The 27093-nt window shown below is 44.3% G+C and overlaps 1 protein-coding gene across 7 annotated transcripts in view; it reads left to right on the top strand.

Annotated features, from left to right (window-relative positions):
- Positions 1 to 21714, top strand: part of CCDC60 (coiled-coil domain containing 60) — a 227873-nt gene extending 206159 nt beyond the window's left edge. For 4 of the 7 annotated variants that reach the window (XM_049865444.1, XM_049865446.1, XM_049865450.1 and 1 more), the window contains 6 exons: positions 1427 to 1498; positions 4673 to 4747; positions 5345 to 5467; positions 6960 to 7091; positions 18443 to 18632; positions 21292 to 21714. In XM_049865444.1, coding sequence (XP_049721401.1) covers positions 1427 to 1498; positions 4673 to 4747; positions 5345 to 5467; positions 6960 to 7091; positions 18443 to 18632; positions 21292 to 21393 — 694 coding nt within the window. In that variant the 3' untranslated portion in view covers positions 21394 to 21714. The remainder of the gene's footprint in view (positions 1 to 1426; positions 1499 to 4672; positions 4748 to 5344; positions 5468 to 6959; positions 7092 to 18442; positions 18633 to 21291) is intronic. The other 3 variants (XM_049865448.1, XM_049865447.1, XM_049865451.1) reach the window with 3 other exon arrangements.
- Positions 21715 to 27093: the final 5379 nt, after the last annotated feature.

Raw genomic sequence — 27093 nt, forward strand, 5'->3', positions numbered from 1 at the left:
ATAAAATGAAATCGTACAGCAGTCAATGCACTGCCTTTGGAATCTAATAGACTAGGGTCCATCTCCATTTCCATCATTTACTTGCTGTGTGACATTGGGCAAGCTGCTTCACCTCTCTGATTCTACTTCTGTAAAATGAGGCTCATTAACAACCTACCCCAAAGGGTTGTAGTGAGAACTAAATGAGATTTTCTTTGTATTATTGCTGTTGTTATGGAAATAATGCCCATTGCAATGAGTTATTTTAAACACTTAGTAAAATAATGCATGTAACATATTTAGTATGTGCCAAGCACATAAAAAAAAAAACTTTTTTTCATATAAGCACTCAATAAATGGCAGTGATGGGGGTGGTGGTGATGGTGGTTGGGTGGACATGACTTTTATTTCACACATAGTGTCCTATGGCATCTTCGCAGCCACGTTGCTGAGACAGGTATATTAGCCATCGCCATAACCCCGTCTCATAGATGGAGAAGACCAGCAATGAGTGACTTGCTTAAGGTCTTCAAAGACAAAACCACACCAGAAGCTGCTTCTCGCAAGACTCATCACGTGGCCCTCTGCCTTCACTTTAATGAGGAAAATAACCATGGTTACAGAGCAAGAACCTGTGGAAATCTCTAATCCTTATCAATTCTCCCAGGAGAAAGACATCTCCCTAATCTCTTCCTAAGGCAGCAGATATTGAAGGTTTCGGTGTGGAGCAGCAGAAAGGCAGTTAGGAGGAAAAGCTGCAGATTCTGTCTTGTCCCTCGTTTTAGAATCCGGATTCCTCTCTCAATTCAGACACCAGATTTGCTCCCATTAAGGCCGAATAGAATCCTGGGGTTTTTCAGAACCCCTAGGAGCCAACCGGTTTATCTCCCAGTCTCAAGGCCAGACTGCCCCCTAGCTGTCTAAGAAGGTAGCTTTTTCTTTCCTTAAAACCTCTTAAAATCTTAAAATCCCTAAGGTCCCTCAAGGTTAGAATCCACTGTGGGTACTGGTCAAAAATTTCTAGACCTCATCCCAGATCTACTGAATCTGAACCTCCGGAGGAAGCTACATTTTTTAACAAGCACTTCAAGTAAGTGTTAACTCAGATAATATCGGCCAATTCTAGGTTTCTCAAAGTGCGTTTCCAGAAACACCTGCATCAGAATTGTGTGAGTGTGTGCCTGTGTGTGTGTGCGAGAGAGAGAGAGAGAGAGATGGGGAAGGGGTATAAATGCAGATTCCGGGGCCCTGCTCCAGGTCTAAGGAATCCAAGTCTCTGGGAGTGGTGCCCAGGAATCTGTATAATTAGCAAACTCCCTATGTGATTCCCATGCCTGGTAGGGTCTGAGGATTCCTGCTGTAGTAAGGGAACCCTCCCCACAGACGCCTCCTGCCTCCAAGCACCACGTGTTCAGTGCCTGGTTAAGCGACTTCTCTTGTTTTGCAGTATCTTGTCAATGATGAAACAAAACAAGAGCGAGTCGGCATCTAAGGACATGCAGACCACCTACAAGTCCAGGTAGGAGGGCTGGAGCCTGCAGCAGGTGGTTCGGAGGACACCTCACTGGTCCAGAGGCCACAGCAGAGACATCCCTCACCAGGCAGTAGAAAGTGGGGTGAGAGGGAGGGGACCTTTTCCTTCTTCCTTGTGACCTCCTTGGAAATAAGCTCCTTAATTCCTGGAGATCGGGGTTGAGTATCCAAACATTTCTCCCCAACAATCATGTGCCATGAAGTTAAATTTTCCAGTGCCGGAGGGATGGGGGAGGGAAGGTGAGGTATAGGTTATGGCTTTATTTGGGTGATTTGTAATGGGGGAGACAGAGGTCTGCCCAAATATATAATTTCATTTAGAAAATACTCATTAGTTCCCCCCATGTACCCAGAACTCGGCTGGGCATTGGGGATTCAGTGGCAAACCAGACAAATACAGTCTGCCCTCGTGGGTCTCACAGTCTGAGCTGGCCTAACAGCCTTTTTTGTGCCATGAACCCCTGAGGAAGCCTTTCAGAAAATGTTTTTAAATACGTACTATAAAATACAAGAAGTTCCTGAGTGGTGAAACAGTTAACGTGCTCAACTGCTAACCAAAAGATTGGCAGTTCAAGACCACCCAGAGGCACCTTGGAAGAGAGGCCCAGTGATCTCCTTCTGAAAAATCAGCCACTAAAAACCCTGTGGAGCACAGTTCTATTCTGACACACATGGGGTTGCCATGAGTCTGAATCAACTCGACAGCAACTGGTTTTTTTCTATAATATACAAAGGAACACAAAGAAATCTATTGTAATGCAGATTACTATACTACAACCAATGTTGTGATAAAGGTATCTATAAGCGTCTCTATTAACGCCTTTATATTACAAGACTTAATAGCAGGTCTGATGACTGCCATCATTTTGGATTAGTGTCGAGTATAAATGAGTTTTCAAAAATAATCCCCACAACTGGAATGTGATATGCAAATAGGTGTGCTTTCCTTTTTTTGGTTAAAGGTTAGTTAAAAGAAAGATGCAATTTTTTTCCCAGTCTACCTCATGGACCTCTTGCTCTCCGCCCATGGACACCAGTTTAAGAATCTCTAGCCAATGAGAGAGTCAGACATCTCTCAAATAATCCCACAGTGAGCCACAGAATCAGGACTGTGGACAGTGTTCTGAAGAAGAACTCGGTGAATGTTTAACATTTGACATTTAAGCTGAGACCTGAGGAACACAGAAGAATTAGCTGACCAGTCCTCTAAGCAGATGGAATAGCATGTGCAAAGAGCCTGTGGCAGGAGGAAACTTAGGGGCACTGAGAAAAGACCAGTGTGGCTGGAACTCAATGAGGGCCAAGGAAAGGAGACAGTGAAGCAGGCAAAAAGGTCTCTTGCTGTTTATTTATGCTTGTCTGTTTATCACTAGCTAATAACACCCTACCACCCCCCCCCCCCCCCCCCCCCCGCCAAGTCACTGCCAAGATTCTAGCAAAAAGGAAACTACCTCCAGGAGACAGGTCAGAGCCAACACCCTCCCCAAAGGATTCAGCTGCAGGGGGTGGGAGCAGCTGATTAGAATTCACAGTCGTTACTGGGGCCCTGCATCCCAGTCAGGTGCGATAAGATCTAAGACCACTAGACTCAGTCCCTTAAGTTTCTGGGAGAAGCAGCGAAGGCCAAGGGGCCTTCCTGTGAGACGGGGCCTTAGAAATGGCTGGGTCTGGCCACCTAAAGAAGTCTCAAATGCCAAAGCCAGAAAGGGAGGGTTAGCCATTCATTGTAAGAATCAGAAAAACAGTCTTACCTCTATAACCATGCAGACAAAGTGATCAAGTCAGTTTTCCAGGAATTCAGAGGAAACATGAGGGACAGAGGATGGGAAAGAGGGTTCTAGACACTGGTACTGAAGGCCCAGATCACCAAAGCAGGACCTGGGAGAAAGTCATAGGGGAGGGATGAGCATAAGCAGAGGGTTTCATGCCCCTCTGGGAACCCAGGCCAGGCAAAGTCACAGAGGGACAGTCATTGAAGAAGTCCAATCACTCCACACCTAGCAAGGGTTAGATGGCATGATGAATTGATTGATGTCTATCTCCCCTCATGAGACCCATAAAGGCTGGGACCAAGACTAATTAATCCATCATCTTATCTCCAGTACCTAGTACAGCATAGGCACTCACTAATTACCTGTTTAATGAATGAATAAATGAATGCTGTATAAACAGACCAGCAATTTAAACTGCACTTTAAGACATATTTCTTCTAGGCTTTTTATGCCTTAGAATTTCCCTCCTAAACATTCCAATATATACGTGCAACACAAAACCTAGACTCCTGGAATGGCTGGTGAAGCCCTTCTCCTTCTTCCATCCCTGCCTAAACTGCCTTCAAAACAACTGTTCTCCATGAGGACAGGGAGAAAAGAGGAAGAAGGTTACTACTATTTACTGAGCCTCTGCTATGTGCCAAGTATTTGTACCTGGAGTTTTATCTAATTTAATCCATGTGCTGTGGTGTAAGTCTTGGAATCCCCATTTCACAGACAAAGAAACTGAGGATCCAGAGGGGAGTTGCTTGTCCATAAACTGAGAAGTGGTAGTGCCAGGGCTGGACAATGAACCCAACTCTGCCTGCCTCCAAACTAGGGTGAAATAGGCATTCAACACCAGGATTTAGGTTAGAGAAGAAAAGGCTTGAACAAAGAGGCAGCCTGGGGTCAGGGCCACCAAAGACAAACTGGTAGGAAGACTCAGCCATCCCTTCAGCAAATGTGCACTGGGTCCTGTGTTAAGTGCTGATTTGGGGTTGAGAGGAAGATGGAGGGGTACAAAACAAACTTATCCTCCAGAGGTAAAGACCAATTTTATACAAGTAAAATACAGATCCAAAAAATGTATAACCCTGACAATATGCAAAGCTAGATGGTAAAAGTTGGGCTATAATTGCTTGAGTAGGCAGGATGTGGTGTGGACCATGAAACATAGGCAGGATTTGAGTCACTGGAGAAGAAACAAGGAAAACCCCCAAGGCAGGGGGCAAGACAGAAGCAAAAGTCAAAAGGTGGAAAAAATATAGTGAGACTGGTGCCTTGATTAGAATGGCTGCCCTTACATGAATCCTGAGGGCTAGTGGGTGCCATGGAGTGGGGAGAGATGGAAGTACCCTTTCATGAAAAGATGTCAGAAAACTTGAAATTGCTCCTTTGTGTTTCAGTGACAAAACCAGCAGTACAAGTGGAGAGAGCCACGTCCAGCCAATCCAGAAGAAGGCCAGCCAATCCAGAAAAAGGTAAGTCAGGTGGGTGATGGAAGGAGATGAGCAAGGAAACACCCAAAGCAGTTGGGACTTCCTGAAGCCATAGACACTGCTGAAAGGCAGGGGACACCCTGGGCTGGGGCTCACAGCCAAGATGCTGAGCAACAATGCAAGCAATGGCAAAAAACACCTCCTTTGTGCCAGCCCCTGTGTGAAGCATTCTGCATTCATTGTCTTGCTTAACCCAAAGAAAGAACCCTAGGAGATGGGACCATGATCCCATTTTATAGAGGAGCAATCTGAAATTCAGCAAGGTCAAATGTCTTGCCTGAGGTCACCCAGTGGTGGAGCTGGGATTTGAACCTGAACCTCCCAGCTCCAAATTCCATTTTCGTCCCTCTGTCCTTAGCCAGACATGTGATTGTGGGATCATCTGATAAGGCCTGCCCTTCATCCATCCAGACGGGTGCTGAGGGAGGTTCCCGGTGAGGGAAGAGAGCCCAGGTGGGTACAGGGGATCCCCAATGCAGACCATCCTGGGGCCCAGGGAGGCTAAAGTGAGACCCATGAGGCTAGCTGGGGGTGTCCCTTGGAGTTCATCCTCCATGCCTTTCTTGTTTGTATCTACAGCCGCCCCATTCGTGACATCCTCCATTGTAAGAGTGGTATATGTAGCACCATGAGGGCCAAGTTTTACAGCGTGGCCCAGGAGGCTGGCTTCTGTCTCCAAGACAAGATGGAAATCCTCATGAAGTAAGGACACACATACACATTCACTCAAGATACTTACCAGGCACCTTCTATGTGCCTGCATGTGCCAGGTGCTAGGGCTACAGCAAGGAACAAGAAAGACATATTACCTGACCTCGTGGAGCTTTTAGACTCCTGGAAAAGATGGGAAGGAACACAACAGCCTCAACAATAACTACACAACAATCAGAAAGTCTTCCTGGAGGAAATAACATTTGTAGTTTGATAAAAATAGATGGTATTTCCAGGATGTTGACTAGGTCTAAGGGCTTCACGTTTACTCCTCACAGCAATTCTATTGGGTAGGTACTATTATTGTCCACATTTTATAGATGAAAAATGTAGGGCTCAGAGATGTCTCTTGTCAAAGGTCATCCAGTAGTGGAGGGTGGAATTCAGATCCAGAGAGTCACAGAGGAGGAGGGAAGGGTAGACCAGGGGAAAGCAACAGCGAAGTTCCAGAGCCCAGCGGGGCACAGTAGGTTGAGTACCTGCCAAGAGTAAGGTGTGGCTGGTGCTTAGGTTACCTGCAAGGTGGTCAGAGAAACAGGCAGAGGCCAGATCATAAAAGGTCTCAGTAGCCCACATGTGGAGAATGAACTTTATCTCAAAGACTTTGACCATGAGCCAAGGTATACAACGCTGGGAGAGAAAGGAAAGATGGACAGAGAGAAATAAAACTGGAGAATGTGGTAGGGACCAAATAATGCAGAGCCTTGAGGGGAAAGCTATTCAGAGGACTTTATTCTGAGGAGAATGGGGAGCCACTTAAGTTGTGTGCAGGGGAGTGACATGGTTATATTTGTAATATGAGGTCTTCTTGGAGAGAGAGGATGTATGTACAAAATGACTACGGAGAGTGGGGGAGAGAGGGAGCCAGCATTAATTACACACCTGCTGTGTGTCTGGCACTGTGCTTGGCACTGTACACACATTACCTCATTTAATCCTCACCTCTCAGAGGTGGGAACCATTATGGTCCCCACTTTACAGATGAGAAAGCTGTGTAAACACAACCAGAAGTAGAAAGCGAATGAGAAGTAATCAAAAGTGACTGGGTTTAACAGCGGCACCCCTGGGTCTCCAAATGGTTAAGCGCTCGACTACTAACCAAAAGGTTGACAGTTCAAATCCACCCAGAGGCAACTCGGAAGAAATGCCTGGTGATCTGCTTCTGAAAGGTCATGGCCTTGAAAACCGTATGGAGTGTAGTTCTACTCTGCACACGTGGGGTCGCCATGAGTCAGAATCGACTTGACGACAAGTGGTTCTGGTTTGGGGTTTAAGCTAAACTTGTTAGCAGAAAAATGTGTTTCAGGACCTTGAAGAGAGTTGTATTATTTTATGAACACCAGATTGTAGAGTGGTTGGGAGGGTTAAGAAGGACCTCCTGAAGGAAAAGGTGTTTAAGTCAGATCTCAAAGGGCAGCTAGGATGACTAAAGGAGAAGGGAATCTGATTCTTCTTCCTCTTTTTCATACAACCTGTGATGTAGGCGCCAAGAAGAGCGAGGTCTCCAGAAGTTCAATTCTTTTGTCCTTGTCTCAACTTTTCAAAAGGATATAGCAAAAATGAGGCATCAAGTCTCCATGGTAAAAGGAGATGCAGAAGAAATTGCAGACCACTGGTAAAGATCCTGAGAGCCAGATAAGATTTTTCTGAGTGGGGTGGTGGTGGCGGTTGTTATTGTAAGATTACAATTGATCCCATTATCCTTCAAGGCTTAGAGAGGCATCACACCAAAAATGCCCTTGGCCATCAAAAGAGTCCTCCAAAGAGGTTAAACCCAGAGCATAGTCAGGCAAAGAGCCCTGAGATACTGAAGCACAGATAACCCAGACAGCTGTGTCCGCCATATTTACCTTCTGTTGGCTTCAGGCTTGCAGGCCCTCATGGGAGAGGTAGGTAAGGGAAACCATCCCTAAAATGTCTAGAGTCTGAGGTCTATGGGGCAGTTACTATATTCTCCCAAAAATGTAATCTCTCAAGGATACAAAACCAGGCCTGCATATCCTGGTAACACTGTGCCCCAGCATCGGGATGTAATAACAACAAAAGCGCCATAAATTCAGTGATTATAGTATGGCAGACACTACCATAAGCATTCTTCATAAGTTTTTTTTTTGTTTTTTTTGTTTTTTTTAAATAACTTTTATTAAGCTTCAAGTGAACGTTTACAAATCCAATCAGTCTGTCACATATAAGTTTACATACATCTCACTCCCTGCTGCCACTTGCTCTCCCCCTCTTGAGTCAGCCCTTTCAGTCTCTCCTTTCTTGACAATTTTGCCGGCTTCCCTCTCTCTCTATCCTCCCATCCCCCCTCCAGACAAGAGTTGCCAACACAATCTCAAGTGCCCACCTGATATAATTAGCTCACTCTTCATCAGCGTCTCTCTCTCACCCACTGACCAGTCCCTTTCATTTCTGATGAGTTGTCTTCGGGGATGGTTCCTGTCCTGTGTCAACTGAAGGTCTGGGGAGCATGGCCGCCGGGATTCCTCCAGTCTCAGTCAGACCATTAAGTTTGGTCTTTTTATGAGAATTTGGGGTCTGTATCCCACTGATCTCCTGCTCCCTCAGGGGTCCTCTGCTGTGCTCCCTGTCAGGGCAGTCATCGATTGTGGCCGGGCACCAACTAGTTCTTCTGGTCTCAGGATGATGTAGGTCTCTGGTTCATGTGGCCCTTTCTGTCTCTTGGGCTCTTAGTTGTCATGTGGCCTTGGTGTTCTTCATTTTCCTTTGCTCCAGGTGGGTTGAGACCAATTGCTGCATCTTAGATGGCCGCTTGTTAGCATTTAAGACCCCAGACGCCACATTTCAAAGTGGGATGCAGAATGATTTCATAATAGAATTATTTTGCCAATTGACTTAGAAGTCCCCACAAACCATGTTCCCCAGACCCCCGCACTTGCTCCCCTGACCTTTGAAGCATTCATTTTATCCCGGAAACTTCTTTGCTTTTGGTCCAGTCCAATTGAGCTGACCTTCCTTGTATTGAGTGTTGTCTTTCCCGTCACCTAAAGCAGTTCTTATCTACTGATTAATCAATAAAAAACTCTCTCCCACCCTCCCTCCCTCCCCCCCTCGTAACCACAAAAGTATGTGTTCTTCTCAGGTTTACTATTTCTCAAGATCTTATAATAGTGGTCTTATACAATATTTGTCCTTTTGCCTCTGACTAATTTCGCTCAGCATAATGCCTTCCAGGTTCCTCCATGTTATGAAATGTTTCACAGATTCGTCACTGTTCTTTATCGATGCGTAGTATTCCATTGTGTGAATATACCACAATTTATTTACCCATTCATCCGTTGATGGACATCTTGGTTGCTTCCAGCTTTTTGCTATTGTAAACAGAGCTGCAATAAACATGGGTGTGCATATATCTGTTTGTATGAAGGCTCTTGTATCTCTAGGGTATATTCCTAGGAGTGGGATTTCTGGGTTGTATGGTAGTTCTATTTCTAACTGTTTAAGATAACGCCAGATAGATTTCCAAAGTGGTTGTACCATTTTACATTCCCACCAGCAGTGTATAAGAGTTCCAATCTCTCCGCAGCCTCTCCAACATTTATTATTTTGTGTTTTTTGGATTAATGCCAGCCTTGCTGGTGTGAGATGGAATCTCATCGTAGTTTTAATTTGCATTTCTCTAATGGCTAATGATCGAGAGCATTTTCTCATGTATCTGTTGGCTGCCTGAATATCTTCTTTAGTGAAATGTGTGTTCATATCCTTTGCCCACTTCTTGATTGGGTTGTTTGTCTTTTTGTGGTTGAGTTTTGACAGAATCATGTAGATTTTAGAGATCAGGCGCTGGTCGGAGATGTCATAGCTGAAAATTCTTTCCCAGTCTGTAGGTGGTCTTTTTACTCTTTTGGAGAAGTCTCTAGATGAGCATAGGTGTTTGATTTTTAGGAGCTCCCAGTTATCGGGTTTCTCTTCATCATTTTTGGTAATGTTTTGTATTCTGTTTATACCTTGTATTAGGGCTCCTAGGGTTGTCCCAATTTTTTCTTCCATGATCTTTATCGTTTTAGTCTTTATGTTTAGGTCTTTGATCCACTTGGAGTTAGTTTTTGTGCATGGTGTGAGGTATGGGTCCTGTTTCATTTTTTTGCAAATGGATATCCAGTTATGCCAGCACCATTTGTTAAAAAGGCTTTCTTTTCCCCAGTTAATTGACACTGGTCCTTTGTCAAATATCAGCTGCTCATACGTGGATGGATCTATGTCTGGGTTCTCAATTCTGTTCCATTGGTCTATGTGTCTGTTGTTGTACCAATACCAGGCTGTTTTGACTACTGTGGCTGTATAATAGTTTCTGAAGTCAGGTAAGGTGAGGCCTCCCACTTTCTTCTTCTTTTTCAGTAGTGCTTTGCTTATCCGGGGCTTCTTTCCCTTCCATATGAAATTGGTGATTTGTTTCTCTATCCCCTTAAAATATGACATTGGAATTTGGATCGGAAGTGCGTTAAACGTATAGATGGCTTTTGGTAGAATAGACATTTTTACTATGTTAAGTCTTCCTATCCATGAGCAGGGTATGTTTTTCCACTTAAGTATGTCCTTTTGAATTTCTTGTAGTAGAGCTTTGTAGTTTTCCTTGTATAGGTCTTTTACATCCTTGGTAAGATTTATTCCTAAGTATCTTATCTTCTTGGGGGCTACTGTGAATGGTATTGATTTGGTTATTTCCTCTTCGGTGTTCTTTTTGTTGATGTAGAGGAATCCAAGTGATTTTTGTATGTTTATTTTATAACCTGAGACTCTGCCAAACTCTTCTATTAGTTTCAGTAGTTTTCTGGAGGATTCCTTAGGGTTTTCTGTGTATATAATCATGTCATCTGCAAATAGTGATAACTTTACTTCTTCCTTGCCAATCCGGATACCTTTTATTTCTTTGTCTAGCCTAATTGCCCTGGCTAGGACTTCCAACACGATGTTGAATAAGAGCGGTGATAAAGGGCATCCTTGTCTGGTTCCCGTTCTCAAGGGAAATGCTTTCAGGTTCTCTCCATTTAGAGTGATATTGGCTGTTGGCTTTGCATAGATGCCCTTTATTATGTTGAGGAATTTTCCTTCAATTCCTATTTTGGTAAGAGTTTTTATCATGAATGGGTGTTGGACTTTGTCAAATGCCTTTTCTGCATCAATTGATAAGATCATGTGGTTTTTGTCTTTTGTTTTATTTATGTGATGGATTACATTAATGGTTTTTCTGATATTAAACCAGCCTTGCATACCTGGTATAAATCCCACTTGATCAGGGTGAATTATTTTTTTGATGTGTTGTTGGATTCTATTGGCTAGAATTTTGTTGAGGATTTTTGCATCAATGTTCATGAGGGATATAGGTCTATAATTTTCTTTTTTTGTAATGTCTTTACCTGGTTTTGGTATCAGGGAGATGGTGGCTTCATAGAATGAGTTGGGTAGTATTCCGTCATTTTCTATGCTTTGGAATACCTTCAGAAGTAGTGGTGTTAACTCTTCTCTGAAAGTTTGGTAGAACTCTGCAGTGAAGCCGTCCGGGCCAGGGCTTTTTTTTGTTGGGAGTTTTTTGATTACCGTTTCAATCTCTTTTTTTGTTATGGGTCTATTTAGTTGTTCTACTTCTGAATGTGTTAGTTTAGGTAGGTAGTGTTTTTCCAGGAATTCATCCATTTCTTCTAGGTTTTCAAATTTGTTAGAGTACAATTTTTCATAATAATCTGAAATGATTCTTTTAATTTCATTTGGTTCTGTTGTGATGTGGTCCTTCTCGTTTCTTATTCGGGTTATTTGTTTCCTTTCCTGTATTTCTTTAGTCAGTCTAGCCAATGGTTTATCAATTTTGTTAATTTTTTCAAAGAACCAGCTTTTGGTTTTGTTAATTCTTTTGATTGTTTTTCTGTTCTGTAATTCATTTAGTTCAGCTCTAATTTTTATTATTTGTTTTCTTCTGGTGCCTGATGGATTCTTTTGTTGCTCAGTTTCTATTTGTTCAAGTTGTCTGGACAGTTCTCTGATTTTGGCTCTTTCTTCTTTTTGTATGTGTGCATTTATTGATATAAATTGGCCTCTGAGCACTGCTTTTGCTGTGTCCCAGAGGTTTTGATAGGAAGTATTTTCATTCTCGTTGCTTTCTATGAATTTCCTTATTCCCTCCTTGATGTCTTCTATAACCCACTCTTTTTTCAGGAGGGTATTGTTCATTTTCCAAGTATTTGATTTCTTTTCCCTAGTTTTTCTGTTATTGATCTCTAGTTTTATTGCCTTGTGGTCTGAGAAGATGCTTTGTAATATTTCGATGTTTTGGACTCTGCAAAGGTTTGTTTTATGACCTAATATGTGGTCTATTCTAGAGAATGTTCCATGTGCGCTAGAAAAAAAAGTATACTTTGCAGCAGTTGGGTGGAGAGTTCTGTATAAGTCAATGAGGTCAAGTTGGTTGATTGTTGTAATTAGATCTTCCGTGTCTCTGTTGAGCTTCTTACTGGATGTCCTGTCCTTCTCCGAAAGTGGTGTGTTGAAGTCTCCTACTATAATTGTGGAGGTATCTATCTTGCTTTTCAAGTCTGTTAAAATTTGATTTATGTATCTTGCAGCCCTGTCATTGGGTGCATAAATATTTAATATGGTTATGTCTTCCTGATCAATTGTCCCTTTTATCATTATATAGAGGCCTTCTTTATCCTTTGTGGTGGATTTAAGTCTAAAGTCTGTTTTGTCAGAAATTAATATTGCTACTCCTCTTCTTTTTTGCTTATTGTTTGCTTGATATACTTTTTTCCATCCTTTGAGTTTTAGTTTGTTTGTGTCTCTAAGTCTAAGGTGTGTCTCTTGTAGGCAGCATATAGATGGATCGTGTTTCTTTATCCAGTCTGTGACTCTCTGTCTCTTTATTGGTGCATTTAGTCCATTTACATTCAGGGTAATTATAGATAAATAAGTTTTTAGTGCTGTCATTTTGATGCCTTTTTATGTGTGTTGTTGACAATTTCATTTTTCCACATACTTTTTTGTGCTGAGGTGTTTTTCTTAGTAAATTGTGAGATCCTCATTTTCATAGTGCTTGACTTTATGTTAGTGGAGTCGTTACGCTTTTCTTGGTTTTTATCTTGAGTTATAGAGTTGTTATACCTTTTTGTGGTTACCTTATTATTTACCCCTATTTTTCTAAGTAAAAACCTAACTTGTATTGTTCTATATCGCCTTGTATCACTCTCCATATGGCAGTTCAATGCCTCCTGTATTAAGTCCCTCTTTTTGATTATTGTGATCTTTTACCTATTGACTTCCATGATTCCCTGTTATGTGTATTTTTTTTTAATTAATCTTAATTTGTTTGTTTTTGTGATTTCCCTATTTGAGTTGATATCAGGACGTTCTGTTTTGTGACCTTGTGTTGTGCTGATATCTGATATTATTGGTTCTCTGACCAAACAATATCCTTTAGTATTTCTTGTAGCTTTGGTTTGGTTTTTGCAAATTCTCTAAACTTGTGTTTGTCTGTAAATATCTTAATTTCGCCTTCATATTTCAGAGAGAGTTTTGCTGGATATATGATCCTTGGCTGGCAGTTTTTCTCCTTCAGTGTTCTGTATATGTGGTCCCATTCCCTTCTTGCCTGCATGGTTTCTGCTGAGTAGTCAGAACTTATTCTTATTGATTCTCCCTTGAAGGAAACCTTTCTTTTCTCCCTGGCTGCTTTTAAAATTTTCTGTTTATCTTTGGTTTTGGTGAGTTTGATGATAATATGTCTTGGTGTTTTTCTTTTTGGATCAATCTTAAATGGGGTTCGATGAGCATCTTGGATAGATATCCTTTCGTCTTTCATGATGTCAGGGAAGTTTTCTGTCAGGAGTTCTTCAACTATTTTCTCTGTGTTTTCTGTCCCCCCTCCCTGTTCTGGGACTCCAATCACCCGCAGGTTATCCTTCTTGATAGAGTCCCACATAATTCTTAGGGTTTCTTCATTTTTTTTTAATTCTTTTATCTGATTTTTTTTCAGCTATGTTGGTGTTGATTCCCTGGTCCTCCAGATGTCCCAGTCTGCATTCTAATTGCTCAAGTCTGCTCCTCTGACTTCCTAGTGCGTTGTCTAATTCTGTTATTTTATTGTTAATCTTTTGGATTTCTACATGTTGTCTCTCTATGGATTCTTGCAACTTATTAATTTTTCCACTATGTTCTTGAATAATCTTTTTGAGTTCTTCAACAGTTTTATCAGTGTGTTCCTTGGCTTTTTCTGCAGTTATCCTAATTTCATTTGTGATATCATTAAGCATTCTGTAAATTAGTTTTTTATATTCTGTATCTGATAATTCCAAGATCGTATCTTCATTTAGGAAAGATTTTGATTCTTTTGTTTGGGGGGTTGGAGAAGCTGTCATGGTCTGCTTCTTTAAGTGGTTTGATATGGATTGTTGTCTCCGCGCCATCACTGGGAAACTAGTTTTTCCAGAAAATCCGCTAAAAAAAAAATGCAGTCAGATCCCTATCAGAGTTCTCCCTCTGGCTCAGGCTATTCAGATGTTAATGAAGCCGCCTGGGGAGGGTGGGGGAGGGAACAGAGAGATAGGAGAGTAGCACCTCAGAATATAGCCAGAGTTGCTTGTCTTGCTTGGAATGACTATTATATCTGAGATTCCCGCGGGCGCGTCGCCTATGTGTGCTGGCTGTGTGGAGATTGCCCCCGGGGGGTCTGGCCCGCTGGAGTCACGGTCAGATCCTCCGCTTCCAGCCCCACGCCCAGCGTCAAGGCTCCCCTACTGGGACGGTGCACTCTCGACTCCAAAATCAGTCGCTGCCTCCCGGGGACTTCTCGTCCCTCCAGCCGCGTGGCCGTGCCACACTCGAGAGCCAGTTGGGCCTCCTCCCGGGGTTAGTTCAGATGGGTGGAGCAGCTCCCCGTGTTTGTGCCGTGACCGAGTGTCCCGGCTGGGACGCTGTTCTCCCCGCTCCAATACCAGTCGCTGCCTCCCGGGGACTTCTCCTACCGGCTGCGTCCCACGCCGCCCACGCGACCCGGCTGGTCCCCTTCCCGGGGTTAGTTCAGGGGGGTGGAGCAACTCTCCATGTTTATGGCATACCTGCGTCCAGTCCAAATCCCTGTGGGACGGTTCCCCGGCTCGGACGCTGCTCTTTCTGCTCCAAGACCAGTCACTGCCTCCCGGGGACTTCTCCTACCGGCTGCGTCCCACGCCGCCCGCGCGACCCGGCTGGTCCCCCTCCCGGGGTTAGTTCAGGGGGGTGGAGCAGCTCTCTGTGCTTCTGCCGTACCTGAGTGGTACACTGGCTCCAGGCTCTGGAAACAATCGCTGCTTCCCCGTATTAGTTCATTCTCCGTCTCTAAATCTGTGTTTGTTGTTCAGGGTTCGTAGATTGTTACGTATGTGATCGATTCACTTGTTTTTCCGTGTCTTTGTTGTAAGAGGGATCCGAGGTAGCGTCTGCCTAGTCCGCCATCTTGGCTCCGCCCCCTTTTGCTTTTGAGGGATCCAGATAGATTCACTCCCTCCTAATTAAACAAGAGGGTCCTTCCTGGTCCTTGCTGCTGTGGCGATGGGCAGGTTCTTTTAGACTGGACTCATAGTGTGCTGGCAAGTGTTTAACAACAGCTCCTTCCCAGTTGCTGTCGAGTCAGTTGAGACTCATGGCGACCCCATGTGTGTCAGAGTAGAACTGTGCTCCATAAAGTTTTCAATGGCTGATTTTTCAGAAGTAGATCACCAGCCCTTTCTTCCAAGGTGCCTCTGGGTGGACTTGAACCTCCAACTTGTGTATTGCAGGGTAACCGTGTCCTCAGTCCGTGAGGGGTTGGGTAGAAGGCGGAAGGCCAAGGTTGGTGCCTCTCTCTTCCCAGCAGTAGCTGCACATTTCGCCTATTTTATATACTGAGCTTTAGCCTTACTAAAAAAAATTGGAAACTGCTGCCTCAGAAAATGCTCCTCTTTTCACTTCCACATTACCTAGACGAATGTCTGGAGCCTACCCTTCTCTTCTTCATAAGTTTTTATTCCTCACAAAAACCCAGAAGGATATATATTAACCCCCATTTTACAGACAGGAAAACTGAGGCTCAACGAGGTGAATGCACTTGTCTGGGGCCACACTGCTATTAAGTGGTGACTTCATGATTTAAAACCCTGTCTGGCCCCAGTCTCTGTGCTCTCCTGCAGTATAGAACTGGAGTTCGATGAACTGTGATTTCACGAACTTGACCCTGACCAAGATCTAAGAATGGCTGAGGTAGTCTAAAAATGTACCCAGAAATCTTTCTACGATTTCAATAATCTGGGTCTGTAACTTACTAGCAGGTTCTCGAGATTTTGACAAGAGTTGCAAGACCTTCCACACTGCCGCACACCCCCAGGACATTACTGTCTCACCATCTCAAGGAGGGGCTTCCTGAGAGAAGAAAGGGGTCTGCTGCAAACGCTTTTCCCTCTTTGGGGGAGATTAAACGAGGGAGAGGAAGTTATAAACTCACTCATATTAAGGTATTACAGTGGCAAATTAATGCCGGTCCTCCCTGTGGGACTCAGCCCAAATCTCTAATGGTGGAATTTCCGCCATCATTATGGGAGATGGGATTGACCTTTATAGCAGCATTACAATCAAGCCAAAGAGGTGGTTCCTCAAAAAGTTAAACATAGAATTACCATATCCATTACCAAAATCCATTTCCATCAATTCGATTCCAACTCACAGCAATCCTGTAAGGACAAAGCTGAACTCCCTCACAGGGGTTCCAAGGCTGTAAATCCTCCCAGAAGCAGACTGCCACATCCTTCTCCCACAGAGCAGCGGGTGGGTTCCAACTGCCATCCTTTTGGTTAGCAGCCAGTGCTCTAACCACTGCACCACCAGGGCTCCTTCACCCAGCAATTGCATTCCTGGGTGTATACCCAGAAGAACTGAGAGCAGGGACTCAGACAGATACTTGTAAGCTGATGTTCATTACAGCACTATTCGCAATAGCCAAAAGGTGGAAATATCCCCAGTGTCCGTCCACAGATGAGTGGACAAACTAAATGTGGTATATATATGTACACGTAAACATATATATAATATAGAAACCCTGGTGGCGTAGTGGTTAAGAGCTACGGCTGCTAACCAAAAGGTTGGCAGTTCAAATCTACCAGGTGCTCCTTGGAAACTATGTGACAGTTCTACTCTGTCCTGTAGGGTCACTATGAGTCAGAATCGACTCAACGACAACAGGTTTAGTATATATATATACATACACATACATATACATATAAATATATATATATGTATAACCCCTGGTGGTGTAGTGGTTAACATCTACGGCTGCTAACCAAAGGGTTGGCAGTCCGAATCCACCAGGTGCTCTCCTTGGCAACGCTATGGGGCAGTTCTACTCAATCCTATAGGGTCACTATGAATTGGAATCAACTCGATGGCAATGAGTTTGGTTTTGGTTATTTTTATACAGTATTATTTCATCATAAAAAGGAATAAAGCTCTAATACACGCTATCACATGGATGAACCCTTAAAACGTTATGCTGAGTGAAAACCAGACACAAAAGGACAAACATTGCATGATGCTGTTTATAAGAAATATCTAGACCAGACAAATGCAGACAGACAGAAGGTATATTAGTGGTTACTAGGCACTGAGGGGAAGGAGAGATGGGAGCTATCGCTCAGTGGGAACTGAGTTTCTGTTTGGGGCAATGAAAACTTTTGGAAACAAATAGCGCCGGTAGTTATACAACACTGTATGATTAATGCCACTGGATGGTATGCCTGCAAATGGTTAAAATGGAAAATTTTATGTTAGGTGTATTTTTTACCACAATAAAAAAAAAAAAATCAAGCCAAACAGACCACAGCCCAGGAAAAACGATGCTGGGTTACAGCTATTCACTCATTCAAGTATACATTCAGTCTCTCAAATAATATTTTTTGAGCACTTACTATGAGTTAGGCAGAGTTCTAGCACTCTAGACACTGAATAACTCAGACAAGATCCCTGTTCTCATGGAGATTTCGTTCTAAGCAGGGAGATACAAACAAATATGTAAATATAAACATATACCACAAATATAAAGCAGTACCAAAAACCAAACCCATTGCCACCAAGTCGATTCCAACTCATAGCACCCCTACAACTGTTAACCAAAAGGTCAGCGGTTCAAATCCACCAGGCGCTCCTTGGAGACCATATGGGGCAGTTCTACTCTGTCGTATAGGGTCGCTATGAGTCGGAACCAACTCGAGGGCCATGGCAGTCTCTGATGATGGTGATGAATAAAGCAGTAAAGTAGCCCAAAATGGATGACCGATGATCAGTTTCTGCTTCAGTTTTCCAAAATGGGCACATATACGTTAAAGGGGAAAAAAGAAACTTAAAAAAGATGTTATCCCCGTCTTAAAGCCTGATCACGCTTGAATCCCACCCCCAGGTTAGACTCTACCCATTCCCACCATCTCTCACTCTGTCACAACAGTCCGACGAGTCCTCAGAGCCCACTGAGACAGAGCGGGGTAGCCCAGGCCCACTGGCCATCAGAGAGACGGAAAACATACACACACAAACACTGTCAGCATCGTCACCATCTCGCGTGTGAGACCCTCTTGCATCTTAGAAGGCAGCCCAGGGATGGGCCATATCCTCCCTGGCCTGACTAACTCTCAGAAGAGAAGCTTCGAAATCACAATGATCCTTCCTTTATTCAAACTTGTCATGTTTGTAGCTGATAGATTATAAATGAGTCCTTTTGAAGCATGCCCTTAATTTGCTATGTTTCAAATGAAATGAGAGTCATCTGCCCCTAAAAACAAGGACTTGTCTGATTGTGGGTCCTTTATAATTTAGGAGGGTGGAGATCACCTAGATAAAGACTCAAGCTCCCCTGGAGACATCACATTTTAAGAGAGACCAGGGACGGAGAGCCTGAAGTGCCCAAACCCACCCTCCAGAAACTTCCTAACTGGCCTTCTCCTCTTGGAATTGAAGGTACTTTGATCTGTTGTCCAAACTCCCTGAGGATCTGAAGAACTTCCGCCCTGCCAAGAAGGTTCTGGCAAAGCTACAGAAGTTTGGGGAGAATCTAGATCTGAGAATCCGGCCACACGTCCTCCTGAAGGTCCTGCAGGATCTGAGGGTCTGGGAGCTGTGCTCCCCTGACATTGCTGTGGCCATCGAGGTAACCATGTCCTTCCTCCTCACATTCTATCGGGCGCCCTCATTCTATCATTCTCTCACCATCCAGGCACTGTTTAAGCTCTGGGGACCCTCATTCTATCATTCTCTCACCATCCAGGCACTGTTTAAGCTCTGGGGACACAGTGATAAGAAGACTCCAAGGCCTCTGCCTTCAGAGAGCTCACATTCTAATAGGAGAGGGGTTGTCACACGGCCTTGGCTTTCCAATGCTAACCACTGGCCTTTAAATCGACTCTAAGTCATGGCGACGCCATGTATGTCAGAATAGAACTGTGTTCCAGAGGGTTTTTAGTGGCTGATTTTTTTTCAAGTAGATTGCCAGACCTTTTTTCCAAGGCACCTCTGGGTAGACTTAAACCTTCAACCTTTAAGTTAGCAGCCAAGTGCTCTAACCATTTGCACCACCCAGGAACTACTACTCAACTGCAGGGGACATTAAATTTTATATGTAAGTGGTGCCCCCTGGAGGCTCTGTGGAGACAGACCAAAAATAAATAAATGGACAAGGAAAAGGATACCTGTCTATCTTAATAAAGAGTCCTGGTGGCACAGGATAAAGTGCTTAGCTGCTTACCAAAAGGCCAGCAGTTCAAACCCACCAGCCGCTACACAGGAGAAAGATGTGGCAGTCTGCTTCCGTAAGTGTTTACAGCCATGGAAACCCTATGGGGGCAGTTCTCCTCTGTCCTTTAGGGTCACTGTCAGTCGGAACAGACTCAACAGCAACATGTTTGATTTGCTTTGGTTTTCTATCTTCATAAGGAGCACTCTAAACCTCACTACTAAAAATGTGGTCCATGGACGAACAGCACGGACCTCACCTGGGTGCTTGTTAGAAATGCAGAATCTCAGGACCCAAACCATGTCTGCCAACTCAGAATCTACGTTTTACTGAGAGTCCAGGTGATCTGTACGCACAATAACGTTTGAGAAGCACTGGTTATAAGGAAACAGACGGGAGTTACCTTAACTAGGTTGACTATGGAAGGTGTCTTTTAATTTGAGACATGAACAGTGAGGAGAGAAGAGAAAAGAGAAGGGCAGGCAGAGGGAACAGTGTGTTTAAAGGAAGGACAGAAATTCGAGGAACTCAACAGCAGTCAGTGGGTTTAGAAGAAGAGAGCAAGGAGGTGTGGGCTTCCAAGGAGAATGGAGAAGCAACCAGGTCAGTCTGTGCAGACCTTTGAAGGCCAGGTGAAGGGTTTGGGTCTGGGGAGTCACTTAATGATTTCAAGAGCTCACCATCACCACCAACTCTAGAAGTTCCTAGCGCTCTGTTCTCTTGTTGTTAGTTGCCATTGAGTTTGCTCTTAAGTCATGGCCAGCTTACATACAAGAGAACGAAAACACTGCCCTGTCCTGTGCCATCTTCACGATGACTAGGATGTATGAGTCCATTGTTACGGCTACAATGTCAATCCATCTCGTTGAGGGTTTCCCACGTTTTCACAATGTCAATCCATCTCGCTGAGGGTTTCCCACGTTTTCACTGTCCCTCTACTGTACCAAACAAGATGTCCTTTTCTAGAATCTTTGCTGATAATGTGTCCAGAGTAAGCATCGAGAGACATTAGCAGATAGATGGAAAAACAGACTCCACACTAAGGTGTTAGCAGTTGCTGATGGAGTCGCTTTTCCATTTTTCTCAGATGACATGTGCATTTTAATAGGGCCCCCTATGCCTCACCTTAAAAGTGTGACTCAAGTGGAGGCATTCTCAGACTGTGACAGGCTATTGGGCCTCTCGGTTTTTTCATGCCAGATTGGCCCTCCACAGGCTGACCTGGGTATGTGTGTAATGGGTGCAGGGTCAAGAGTGGAGGGTGGGAGAAGGTGACCCTGTGGACAAATTTAGATGTTCAGACTCCACACCCCATGTCCTGTAAGGTTCTTTCAGCAAAGACAGTGGCAGGCTACTCTAAAGCTAACGTTAGGACAAGTGTCCACCCTCTGCCTGCCAGTTACAGGATCCACCTTTAATCTGCTAGTCATACGATCCACCCACTGCCTACCAGTTATAAGAAGCATGGAGAAGACAGTCCCCGAGTGGGTAAGAGGAGGGGGCTACGGAGGCTCCCTTTTCTGAGGTGGGTTTATAGCCCAGAATTTAGCATGTTCTTCTCACAAATGAGAACATTCCAGAGCTTCTGTTAACCCAGATGGAGGGTAGGGTCTCTTAATCCAGATTCTACACGGAACACCCTATATCTGTGTGTCTTAACACACACCTAGGAACAAGTCTGTAAAAAAAAAAAAAAAAGTCTGTAGCTGTTATTAATTCTCAAAGAGGTTTGTGAACCAAAAAGGCTTATGGGAAAAAAAAATGACTAAAAAAAAAAAGACATTAAAGAGTAGAAAAGAAGGAAAAATGAAGACAGCTGGGTTTTCCTGCCCTTCTCAAATTTCCTCGGGTCAATACCAACAAGAAAGGGCTTAAAATCAGCCTGGCTGAGCCAGGAAGCTGGAAAGGGGTCCTTTTCCCAGTAAACCACCCCAGCACGATGCTCCAGGCTGAGAAGGGTTGGAGGTATATTGGGGCCACCGGCATCAGTCACAAAGCTTCTGGGACTTGGGGGAGGCGGAGAGTCTTAACCTTCTGACCAAATTCTGAGGCCGCTGCCGCTGTATTTGCCCTGCAGTTTGTACGAGAACACATCATCCATATGCCTCAAGAGGATTATGTCAACTGGCTGCAGAGCCGGATCAACATCCCCATCCGGCCCCGGAGTGCCCCTGCATAGTCTGCATCTGGGTTGACCAGCTGTCCTGGAGGAGGAGGAGGGCTAGCCCGCACTGTGTTCTACTTGTATTCTGTCTGTATTCCTGCTTACTGCTTCCTCCCATGGGTAGTCATTATGACACACCAGGGCCACCTGGCGACTGACTTCTGACAACATTCTAGAGGGAAATATTCCCTGGTGGCCCTTTCCTCAGCCCTGCACCCCAGGCCCAGTCTTCCTTGGTGGTCTAGCCTGACTCTTCCTACCCCCTCTCTGGTTTCTTCACGCTATTCCTCTTCTCAGAATTTTGGTTAATAAAATTGAACTGGGTGTTTGCTGTCTGACTTAGAATGAGCTGGAGCTGTAGAATCTGGGTGTGGTATTCAGAGCTTAATAACAACAACAGTTACCATTTATTAAGCTTTCGTTATGCAATAGGCCCAACTCTGGGTGCTCTGCCTGCATAATTTCATTTAAATCTGACAATAACTTGGCCAAATAGGTACTGACATTATCCTTATTCCACACAATCGGCATTAGAGTATGCTTCGTAACATTGGATGAATGGTTGGGTGCACGGATGGATGTTTAGGTAGGGATGGATGATACATGGATGGATGGGTGATACATGGATGGATGGGTGATACATGGATAGATGAATGGACGGACGGATGATACATGGACGGACGGATGATGGATGGACGGATGATGGATGGACGGATGATGGATGGACGGATGATGGTCGGACGGATGATGGTCGGACGGACGGATGATGGACGGACGGACACATGGACGGACGGACGGACTCATGGACGCATGGACGGATGCATGGATGGATGCATGCATGGATGGATGGATGCATGGATGGATGCATGCATGGATGGATGCATGGATGGATGGATGGATGGGTGGGTGGGTGATGAATGGATAGATGGATAGGTGGATGGATGGATGATACATGGATAGATGAATGGATGCATGGATGATACATGGATGGATGGATGGATGGTATATGGATGGATGAATGATGGATGGATGGCTGATACATGGATGGATGGATGATGGATGGATGGATGATGGATGGATGGCTGATACATGGATGGATGGATGATGGATGGATGGATGGATGGATGGATGGATGGATGGATGGATGGATGGATGGATGGATGGATGGATGGATGGATGGATGATACATGGATGGACAGATGGATCAATGAATGGATGAATGGGTGGATGGATGGTGGGGCATTCTCAGAAACGGCAAATGGTGTGCAAGAAAAATCCCATCCTTAAGAGTCCTCATATGTTTTCAGACAGTCTTGGTTGCACAGGAAGCATATCTTCCTGTCATTTCAAAATGTATGTGGACTTTTCAACCTCTTTTGTCTTTCTAGTTTTGTGCTCACCTACATTCTAAGTTATAGGAACTGTAGACATTTCACCTCTCTCAGTGATAGCCAAACAGAATTAACAACAACTGGGTTTGATTTGCTGTCATGCTCAGATTATCACAGCACTCACATAAGCTGGGCCTCTGACATCCCTCCATGTAAATCCACGTGGGGAGGGGTATTGAATTGGAACTATTATTCAGTCTAAGCAACATCTCATCCATCTATTCACCTCTTCAGTCATTCACTCATTCATTCAGCAAGTATTTACTGAGAGCCCCATATGCCCCAACCAAGTTTAGGTGCTGGGTATACAGCAATGAACAAAGCAGACATGGTCTCTGCCCTCACAGAGTTCACATGGCATCAGAAAAGTCAACAAAATATGGTGGGGAGGGTGGCGGAATTACGTAACATCACATGTCACTCTGTGTAGACACCCTTTGTCTAACATGATGCCTTGACAAGCCATTTGGGTTACAGAGGTTAGGTATAGTATATAAGGATACTTCAAAATTAAAGAGACCTTAAACGTCTCCATTTTAAAGAGGAATACGGATGAAGGGGAGAAGAGAAAGAGCATATCCCAAAAGAGAAAGGAAGGGGGCTGAGAAACATGACAGTGAGACAGGCCCTTGGGAGAAAACCAGCCAGGGAGAAGTTCCTGGTATGCAGATGCCCGAAGGATCTCTAAGGACTATGATGTAAACCAACCTCCTCCACTTCACCTTGGACCTTTAGTAATTTATACCATACATTTCAACTGTTCTCTCTGAACAATGCTTTGAGGAAGAAGGAAAAGGGGCTACGCTATGTTATACATTTGGATCCACTTGTGGGCAAAGAAAGGGCTTCAGGGACTCAGAACCCGAATATAATAAATCTTAGCAGGAGCAAGAAGTCAGAGCTAGAAGAGACTACTAGAACATGAGCTCTCAAGATTTATAGAAACCTCAAATGGACGTTTAGTTTTCCACAAGACACAGGATGGGAACTCAGCCAAACTGAAATGTCAGGTGAACATCTCAGCTGACATTTAGTCTCACTAGAGAATCATCGTCACACAGAGCTGTCAAGACATTGAGGTCCTGATGGAGGCAGGTTTCTCATTCAGGTCAAGGTACCTGAAAACCACAGGTTTAGTAACCCTGGTGATGTAGTGGTTAAGTGCGGCATCTGCTAACCAAAAAGACTGGCAGTTCGGAATGCACCAGGTGCTCCTTGGAAACTCTATGGGGCAGTTCTACTCTGTCCTATACAAACCAGTCCTATAGGGTTGCTATAAGTCGGAATTGACTCAACAGCAGTAGGTTTGTTGGATTTAAAGAATCAGTGCAATGGTGCCAGATTAAAAACAAACACAAGAAGATGCCATAGGGCATGGGGGTGGGGAAGGACTAGGTGTTACCCCACACTTAGGATGTCAGAAAAGGCTTTCCGAAGGAGGAGGTAGGCAGGTAAGGAGGGAGGGAAGAATGTTCCAGGTAGAGGAAATAGTAGGTACAAAGGCCAAGAGGCAAAAGGAAACTTGATGTCATTTGAGGAGCTAAAACAGTATGAGTCTGGCTGTACTATAAGATCAGATTGGCATGCAAGGCAGAGAATGACAGGAAGGAGGCTGGGGAGGTAGGTAGAAGGCAGATTATCAGATGCCTTGTAGGCCATGTTATGAAGTTTGGACTTTATTTTAATGGCAATGGGGAGCCATGGAACAATTCTGAGCAGGAGAATAATCAGGTTTGCTTTCAGGAAAAAAAAAAACTTGGTACTGTGTGTGGACAAGGCAAGGCGAGGGGCACTACGATGAGGCTGCAGCAGTGATTACGGGGAAGAGCAGTAGCAGCAGGGATGGGAAGAAGAGGACACATTACAATGATATTTAAAAGGCAGATGCACCAGGATTTGGTGTGATGGGTTATAACGCGTGAGAGGGGAGGCAGGGGTATCAGGCGTCAAGTCAGGCATTCCAGCTTGGGCCACTGGGTGGAAGGTGGTGCCTTCACTCCACCAGGAGGACAGGAAGAAAAAGTTCTGAGTGAGAAGCTGAGGAGCTCTGTCTGACCATGCAGAGCTGGAGATGTCGGCGGAGGAGGGGTGGGGGACAGTAAGTGGATGAATCTAAAACTCAGGAGAGAGGGCTGCGCTGGAGAGAAAAGGGTGGCATCAACATCCTGTGGACCGTGATGCAACCATGACAGTGGTCAAAGTAAGACATGGGAGGAGAGGCAGGAAGAGGAGAGGACAGAATCACAGAAAGGACCAAGCAGCCCACCCACCGTCTACCTTTTATGTAGGGGCTGCTTTGTGCCAGATACCGTGCAAGATGCTCAACACAGGTCATCTCATTTCGTCTTCGTGGTACCCCTGCAAGGCGGGGCTCTTGTATTCATCCTGTGTTGTTGCACATGACGAGAGGGAGGTTTCCAAAGGAGTTCTGCACTCGTGCCCACTGATTCTGAGTCCCCGACTCCCAACACCCTCACTGCCTTGTTACGAGACAAAGAGGTTGCAAAAGCTCCAATGGGGGCGGGGCGGGGGGGCTCAGGCATGGCATTAACTCACATTTGCACTGCATTCCACGGTTTGCAAAGTACCTTCACCAGTATTAGCTGGAGCTCACAGCATCCCTCTGAGGTGGCCATTATTATTATCCCTGTTTTATAAGTGAAGATAGCAAGACTTAGGGTCATTCGTCAACAGTCACATAGCCAATAAGTGGAAGAGCCAAGTGTAGAACCACGACTCTCTGTCCTGGGAGGGAAGATGATGAAATCACCAGACTACCCCGCCCTCCTGCTTGGCGCTTTCTGAGCCTATTTCTCAGATATGTAGCGCCATCTAGTGGCTAGTATTAGTATTACACTCCCACGCTGCTCTCTTGCAAAATGGAACCTTCCTGCCAGAGGATGAAGGCAACAGTAACAGCAACAAGACCTACTCTGCTTAGCCAGGGAGATTTACTCAAACAAGGGAAGATCTTTCACTAGTAAAATATATTGGGGACTATGGAGAGGCAACACATCACTTCCAGAAACCCGGCTCAAAGAAGAGCTGCAGGGAGAAATATTTTTGGTGTTAGCCTCTCGATCAGAACAATAACTGAGCACCTACTGTATGACAATTTGTGCCAGGTACCCCAGGTCCATTGTTCCCCACTGCTATGACAAGGCCATCTGAGTGATTATCTGCACTTTTTAAGCCACACATGCCCTTGAGAAGTAGGAGGCAAACTTTTTCTTTAAAATGACCAGATAGTAAATATTTGGACTTTGCAGACCATATATGGTACCTGTTGCATAATATATACTTATATCTATCTATATACGTATTTACATACGTGCATATCCATCTACATACACATATGTCTACCTACATACGTATATATACATACACACACACATCACTTTTAAAAATATAAACACCAGATTTGAGCCCTGACCCCACTGTTGTTAGTTGCCATCACGCAGCTCCGACTCATGCCAGCCTTATGAATGACAGAATAAAGTGTTGCCCAGTCCTGCGCCATCTTCATCATCATCCTGACTCCTGCTAGACGGTAATTTTAAGGATGGAAGGGAATGTCCTAGTCTTCCCCAAAAAACTGAGACAGGGAGGAGTAGTGAAAATAGTATGGTAAATATGTAGGCAAAGTATTTCTTTCATAGTATTTATAAATAGTTTGTCTTTTTGTGAAAAATGAATAGTACACATAGGGTAAAAATTCTAACAGTGTAAACAAATAATAGTAAGTATCCTTCTCCATTAATCCTCAGGTCCCACTACCCTCCAGGGAGGCAGCTACAGTATACCTAGAACCTTGTGTATCTTTCCAGAGATATTTTGTGCACATACATGCAAACATTAATAAACTTAAATGAGGCATTTATTGTGTACTTACTGTATGTCAGCCAGTCCAAGCATCACAGTCCCCTGATCAAAGCAAATGGTTCAGGGATTTTCTAAGTTATCTACTGCTGTTCTAACAAATACCACAAGTGAATGGCTCTAACAAACAGAAATTTATTCTAGTAGGTTAGTAGTCTAAATTCAGGGCGCCAGCTCCAGGGGAAGGCTTTCTCTCTCTGTCAGCTCTGGGGGAAGGTCCTTGTCATCATTCTCCCCCTGGTCTAGGAGTAAGTGTAGGGACCCTGGGTCGAAAGGACATGCTCCCCTCTTCTTGCTCAGTGGTAATGAGGTCCCTGTGTCTCTCTGATCACTTCTCTCTTTTATATCTCAAAAGAGATTGACTCAAGATACAACCTAATCTTGTTGACTGAGTCCTGCCTCATTAGCATAACTACCTCTCATCCTGCCTCATTAACATCATAGA

The sequence above is a fragment of the Elephas maximus genome, chromosome 22 (genome assembly GCF_024166365.1).
Source record: "Elephas maximus indicus isolate mEleMax1 chromosome 22, mEleMax1 primary haplotype, whole genome shotgun sequence".
Taxonomy (NCBI): domain Eukaryota; kingdom Metazoa; phylum Chordata; class Mammalia; order Proboscidea; family Elephantidae; genus Elephas; species Elephas maximus.